Source organism: Myotis myotis, unplaced genomic scaffold (genome assembly GCF_014108235.1).
Source record: "Myotis myotis isolate mMyoMyo1 unplaced genomic scaffold, mMyoMyo1.p scaffold_m19_p_4, whole genome shotgun sequence".
In the NCBI taxonomy this organism is placed as follows: domain Eukaryota; kingdom Metazoa; phylum Chordata; class Mammalia; order Chiroptera; family Vespertilionidae; genus Myotis; species Myotis myotis.
This window is the reverse complement of record NW_023416346.1, coordinates 13,366,730-13,373,776: the sequence shown is the minus strand read 5'-3', so window position 1 is coordinate 13,373,776 and position 7,047 is coordinate 13,366,730. Positions and strand designations below refer to the sequence as shown.

Here is a 7,047-nt window from a genome sequence, read left to right as displayed (position 1 = left end):
ACTCCACATGAGACACCCCCCACTCTGGTTGACTCTCCCCTCCTGTCTAAAAGGACATAAACACCACTCCAGCTATTATGTCCTCATGTTTATGAAAACATACCTACTCTCAAAGACGAAGTCCAGGGGACAAAAGCTGCCTCCAGTTCACTCCCTTCCCAACCCAGTGTCCTGCCAGTGCCTGTGCACAGCTCCTCTCCTCTGCATTCCCTCCCTCTCTCTGGCTGGGGTGCCTTTCCCTGTGAGGAGAGAGGCTCAATGAATGTTTAGGGTGTGCATGAACCAGTGAGAAGGTTTATTTTTTCACTGTTTATTTTTCTACATTCTTGAATAAGCTAAGAAAAATCCAGGTTTGTGTGTGTGTTTGTGTGTGTGTATGATACAAGAATTCAAAAATTAACTATTTTATCTGTTTTACAGCTAAGTTCTTCCACATTAAAAAATACGATTCCAATTCCATATTATCTTGTTACAGAGTACAAATAAAATGGCAGATTCCTAATTAGTTTTACAAAATAGCAAAGTGCTTTCTCTTCAGTTAAATAACAATAAACATGTGACCTGTGTCATTTGTAAAGTTAGGTTCTGAAGCTAATAAACATTCTACTTAAAGTAACATTTTAAAATACCAAAAATAAAAGAAGATACATTTCTAAGTCACCTCAATGGAACAGAGACACAAACATGTCATTCACTATGATTCCCTCATCCCCAGTCAGGCCCTGCACTAAGTGCTGAGATCACGACTGCCCTCCTAAAACACAAAGTAAAGAAATCTGCCCTGGATTTCACTCAGGGCAGAAGAAGCTACTGGCCATGGCAGAAGAGCTTGCACTGGCCATGGCAGTAGTATCATCTGTGGTGCTAACTCTGGCCTGGGCTCTCTGTTCCTCCTCTCTCAAAGCCTCCTGATACCAGTGTGTGTATGATCTGGGGTCACACCCACTGACCTGGGCCAAAAACTCCAGGACTTTCAACTTGGTGGTCTCAGCGTGGGCCCTGGGACCCCACAGGAACTCGTACCGTGCAGGATCGCTGTTGGGCACCTGCCGGTACTCCAGGTACTGTTCCTGCACCCAAACTCTGGTGAGGAGCTCCCTGGGCTCCCCATAGATGCTATGCTCCATCCCAGCATGCACCCCCATGGCATTCAGTGCTTCCCATATCCTCTCTTCGGGGGCACAATCATGCTCCGAGAAGATTATAGTAAGGATGAGTATCAGAAGGCCAGTCTTGGGCATACTGTGCTCATCGCTCACCATCCCATCATAGGTGAGGCCCAGGTTGGTGACTAGGACATAGGTGTGGCTGGTGGGGTCCACTTCCTTCACATCAATGCCATAAACCAGCTGCATGCACTCAGAGGCCTCCCTAAAGATTACAGCAAAGTGGTCCTGGTGCTCTCTGATGATGCTACTCAGCATTTCTGCCCTTGTGGTCAGCTCCTTTGTGCGATACTTCAGGAGCAGGAACCCCACCAGATCAGCTACCTTATCATTAATCACATATCTGGGCAAGGGCGCTGGGCCTGGCAGGGCCCAGGAGGTACTCGGACCCTCCCCTTCTTCGCTGCTGGATTGGCTCAAGGGAGCAGCAGCGGCAAAGGCAGTAGGGGAGGCATAGGCACTTGGAGAGCTCCGGGGAGAACTCGGTGCCCCAGCAGCAGCAGGAACCACCTCCACCTCCTCCTCTTCCTCCTTTTCCTCCCCCTCCTCCTCTTCCTCCTCCTTCTCCTCCTCCTCCACCTCCTCCTCCTCCTCCTCCTTCTCCTCCTCCTCCTTCTCCTCCTCCCTCTCCTCCTCCTCCTCCTCCTCCTCCTTCGCCTCCTCCTCCTTCTCCTCCTCCTCCTCCTCCTCCTCCTCCTCCTCCTCCTCCTCCTCCTCCTTCTCCTCCTCCTCCTCCTCCACCTCCTCCTCGTCCTTCTGCTCCTCCTCCTCCTCCTCCTCCTCCTCCTCCTCTGCCTCTTTCTCCTTCTCCTCCTCCTCCTCCTCCTCCTCCTCCTTCTCCTCCTCCTCCTCTTCCTCCTCCTCCTCCTCTTCTTCCTCCTCTTCCTCCTCCTTCTCTTCCTCATATGAGGTGCTTGGGTTACTTGAAAGCAGAGGATAGGAAGAGGAAGAGGAGGAGGAGGAAAAAGAGGAAGGAAAAGAAGAGGAGCAGGTGGAGGAGGAGGAGGAAGAATCCTCTTCCACAGCCTCAGGAATCTCAAGCTTGTAGCGTCTTCGCTTTGGAGCTCGAGGCATGATGACTCGTGTCAGGCAGCCACAGGAGTGCGGGCAGGAGGGGCGCAAGGAGGACTCACAGGCCTGGGGGAGAGAGGAAGGGTAAGTGGCCTCAGCTGAGTACACCCTTGGCAGCTGTGAGACAGTGGAACTGCAGGTCTCCTCTTTAGGGGTGCTCTTGGGCCTCACTGTGGTCTCTCCTCCTGGGTGGCCTGTCCCCTAAGATCCTGAATGCGGAAGTCAGATGGCTCTTTGGGGTACAGTCGGCATAGGCCAGGGTTCTGTGGCTGGCAGTGGGGTGGGGTCGGGTACTGAGGGAGTTCTCATCTATTCTGGCATGGGGGAGACCCTAGGGACACATTCTAGGTCAGGGCAGGCACCTCACCTTGACTGCTGGCACTGCCTGAACCTCCTCTGCTCTGTGACCTGTGTTTTGTGCCTCAGACCTAGGCCTTTATCTCCTGGTTCCTGGAGCACCTGTAAGAGGAAACGAGGAAACACCTCAGCGTGCAGGTGGCATGCACAGCCATGGGCCTCCAGTGCTGACAAGAGGAAGGCCAGGATGCTGTGAGGTCCCCACTCTTCTGGGCTGGATGGTCTCCTGCATCCTCCCTTAGCATCCTCTCCTTTCCCCTGGCAGGGCCTGGAACCTCCCCTTGCTGGACCTGAGGCAAAACTCTCAGAACAAGGCTACATACCCCTGAAAATGAACAGAAGAAAGTGAGCGGGCCCCGCAACAGACCACAGCTGCCCAGAACCTCCCACGGGATACAGTATGACATGGCCAAACTCTGTGGGGTCTATCTGTCCTGGGACGGGGAGTCCCCTCAGTCCTAACTGTGACATCTGACAGGGTCTTGGATAACTTCCTGTGCTGACCTGAGGCCACTTACCTTCAGACTGAAAAGCTCACCTTCCTGAGTCACTGGTGGAGGACGTGAGGGACAGCACGGCTAGCCACCATGTTCCACTTTCTCTCGTGGCTGACAAGTGGCAAAGTAAGGCTGGGACTCCCCCTGTTGTGATGTGAGTGGTTCCCTCAGTCCTCAGCTGAACCTTGAAAAGAGACAGCAAGACTCAGGAGCACGGGAGGAGCATTAGGGTTCCTTCTGTCTTTCCTCAGATTGCTCACCTGCAAAGAGGTCAGGGCCCGGGCCACCTCCCGCTCCTCCTTTGCTGACCTGCATGTGCTCCCCTCAGTCCAGGTCTCTCACCTACCTGAGGCCCCCCCCCCCCCAGCCACATCAGAGTGCTCTCAGTTGGACAGCCCTGCCTGGTGTGTCAGAGCTGAAAGTGGAAGTGGGGTGCCTGTCCGTGAGGCCCACATTTGTTCTGGAGGACAATTCCCCCTCCTTCCTCCCGCATGGTCAATAGCTTGGCCACCTGCAGTGCCCGAGTGTCCTGGCTCTGCTGTCCATACGCCTCACCCTTTGTGTAAGGCCCCACCTCTTTCATCTTCCTGAGAGCAAAGGGAGCGGGAGAAGCCATGGGAAAGCGATTCCAGAAATCCCAGGGCTGAGCGCAGGTGCAGGCGTCTGTGGGGTTCCCACTGTGGTGGGATCCAAGGTTCCCTCAGTTCTCCCTTAGGATCCTCCCTTGACTCTGGCAGGTGCTGGCCCCACCCTCTGCTGATGTGAGGTCCTGCTCTTTATACCCAAGCCCCAGACTGTCAGACCCAGATGCACCAATGAGGAAATGCCCCCTAGGATCATCCTCCACGAGGCCTGCTGGATGGACTGTGGAGGGCCCTGGGCCCACCCTCTGCCGTTCTCAAGTATTGTTCCCGGTACCGACCCGGTTGTGCAAGTCAGCGCATGCTGTGTGTGGTCATCCTCCAGCGGGATCCCAGCACTGACTCTGGTTTGGTTTCCAGGGTCCCTCCGTCCTCCCTCAGGGTCCTCACCTTGGCTCTGGCAGGTCCCTGGCCCACCATCTGCCGAGATGGGGTCCTCCTCCCTGTACGGAACCCCCAGAGTCTCTGAGACCAGGACTGACTCTGGTCTAGCTTCCAGGGTCCCTGGCCCACCATCTGCCGAGATGGGGTCCTCCTCCCTGTACTGAACCCCCAGAGTCTCTGAGACTGGGACTGGAAGCGGAAGGGAGGAAGGGGGTGTGGTCATCCTCCCACATGGCCCCCATCTGCTCTGGCAGGAGCTGGCTCCGCCCTGTGCTGACGGGGGTCCTCATCCTCACAGCCACCCCCAGAGACTCTCAGACCCGCCTGTGGAGGTCAGGTAATGTCCCGCGTGTCCCCCTCCCGAGTCCTGCGGGCTGGCTCTGTGGGGGTCTGGGGTCCTCCCATCCCCTACTGCCAGCTGACCGGGACTCTGGGAAGCTGCTCTGCACTCCATGGCGGAGGAGAGGCCCAGCTCCTTACCACCGCCCCTTCCCTGCCCCCGCTGTGCAGTCGGGACACCGCGCATGGCCACCCGCCACGGGGCCCCTCGCAGAGGACAGCAGGGGCACTTGTGCGGCTTCCCGCTGCGGTGCGGTGGGACCCGGCTGCTCACCGGGACTCCCGCAGGGCCCGGCCCCCCTCGGCCCAGGTGAGGTCCGCCACACCCCGCCAAGCCCCGCAAGGCCCGCGTCATGGGAGCCCAGGAAAAGGTCACAGAGGCTGCCTACCGCTGTGGGCTTCACCCCCTGCGGGCCCGGGGCTGGCTCTGCTCCTGACGGCAGAGGCCCTGGGTCCAGCCCCGTCTGAGGGACCCGGGTGGCCTCGGGGCCTCCTCCCACGCAGCTGCCCGCCACATGGACCCTGGAAGCCCTGGGCCCACCTGGGCCCTGTGGAGGGACGCGCCTAGCCCCTCACCCCCGAGTACCCAGACCTGGCTGCGCCAACCACAACAGGCCGTGTGTGGTCACCCCCAGGGGCTCCCAGGACGGAAACCGTTGTCCCAGGGCCCGGGGTCCCTCGCCCTCCCTGGCACCCTCACCTGGACTCGGGCGGGTCCCGGGCCGCCCTCAGGATGTGAGCGCGTTCAGGATCTCCTGGGCATCCCCAGGGTCTCAGAGACCCGGATGCAGAAGTGAGGAACGTGCTGGGGCAGGGTCTCTGAGACCCGGATGAGGCGTGTGTGGTCCCCCTCCCAGAAGCCCTTCCATGCTGAGCCTGTGGTGGGGGCAGGGTCTCTTCCGCCCCCGCTGCTCACTGACCCTAGGCAGCTTCTGCCCCCCTCTGCTAACCAGAAGCCCTGCTCTTGATGGGTGTCCCCGCCTGAGGCCCGTCCTGGAAGGCAGGTGGACCCGAACAGAATCGGAGGTTCTGCTGCCTGCCTCAAGGACAGCCAAAAGCAGGGGGCGGGTGCTGCCGAGAAAGGAAAGGATTGATTCCCGAGCCACCTGACCTGGGCCAATGGTGGACTCCTGTCCCCAAAACCACTGTCCTCCTCCTACCTACGCCCGCCTTTCTTGTTGTTGTCTTCATTGCCAACAGTGTTACAGAGGTCCCCTATTCCTCATGGACCCCTTCCAGCCGGAACCAGCCCCTGCCCCAGGCCTTCACTACACTATTGCCTGTGTCCATGGGTTATGCACCCAAGTTCTTTACTCCATCTCTTCCCACCCACCCGCGCTTCTCCTCTGAGATTTAACAATCTGTTTCAGGCTTCTAAGTCTCAGGATCTATTTTGTTCATCACTTTAGTTTGCTCTTTACACCCCACATAGGAGAGAGATCCTGTGATACTTGCCTTTCTGGCTTATTCCACTTAGCATAGTAGCCTCTGGGTCCCTCCATGCTGTCCCTCAGGGCAACAGATTGCTGTGCCCAGATCTAGGCGACTGTCCTCCTGAGATGCCTCTCTGGGCTCACTGACTGTCTCAAGGACTCTGACCTTTAGGGAAAAGGGAAAGCTGCCAGGCAATATCTTGGTGCTGTCACACTTTTTGGTTCTGCTCATTCCTGGGTTGTACAAAGAGAAATGTTTTAGAAGTGGTTAGTGTTCGGGACTCCTTTACACATTTTCCCTCTCTTGGTCTGGTCCAGTGGTTGGCAAACTCATTAGTCAACAGAGTCAAATATCAACAGTACAACTATTGAAATTTCTTTTGAGAGCCAAATTTATTATTTTTTAATTTTTTTATTTCTTTCTTGTTTTTCCTTTCTATATATATATATATATATATATATATATATATATATATATATATATTTTATTGCATAAAGTATTACATATGTGTCCATTTTTTCCACCCCGCCCTAGACAGTCCCCTAGCCTCCCCTATCCCCCAGTGTCTTATGTCCATTGGTTATGCTTATATGCATGCATACAAGTCCTTTGGTTGATCTCTTACCACCCTACCTCCTGTCCCCCAACCCTCCCCGGCCTTCCCGCTGCAGTTTGACAATCTGTTTGAGGCAGCTCTGACTCTGTATCTATTATTATTCAAAAGTTTATAATGGTCTCTATTATCCATGAATGAGTGAGATCATGTGGTATTTTTCCTTCATTGACTGGCTTATTTCACTTAGCATAATGCTCTCCAGTTCCATCCATGCCGTTGCAAATGGTAAGAGTTCCTTCTTTTTTACAGCAGCATAGTATTCCATCGTGTAGATGTACCACAGTTTTCTGATCCATTCATCTACTGATGGGCACTTAGGCTGTTTCCAGATCTTAGCTATGGTGAATTGTGCTGCTATGAACATAGGGGTGCATATATCCTTTCTGATTGGTGTTTCTGGTTTCTTGGGATATAGTCCTAGAAGTGGGATCACAGGGTCAAATGGGAGTTCCATTTGTAGTTTTTTGAGGAAAATCCATACTGTCTTCCATAGTGGCTGCACCAGTCTGCATTCCCACCAGCAGTGCACAAGTGTTCCTTTT

The 7,047-nt window shown here is 55.0% G+C and overlaps 1 protein-coding gene across 1 annotated transcript; it reads right to left on the bottom strand.

Moving 5' to 3' along the window:
• Positions 1–788: 788 nt before the first annotated feature.
• Positions 789–4,570, bottom strand: LOC118654320 (melanoma-associated antigen 10-like). The gene is made up of 5 exons (XM_036305642.1): positions 4,540–4,570; positions 4,123–4,305; positions 3,113–3,144; positions 2,068–2,303; positions 789–1,665 (listed from the first exon to the last, which is right to left on the bottom strand). Exons 1-5 carry the CDS (start codon positions 4,568–4,570, stop codon positions 789–791), a joined length of 1,359 nt encoding a protein of 452 aa, XP_036161535.1.
• Between the last annotated feature and the right edge of the window lie 2,477 nt (positions 4,571–7,047).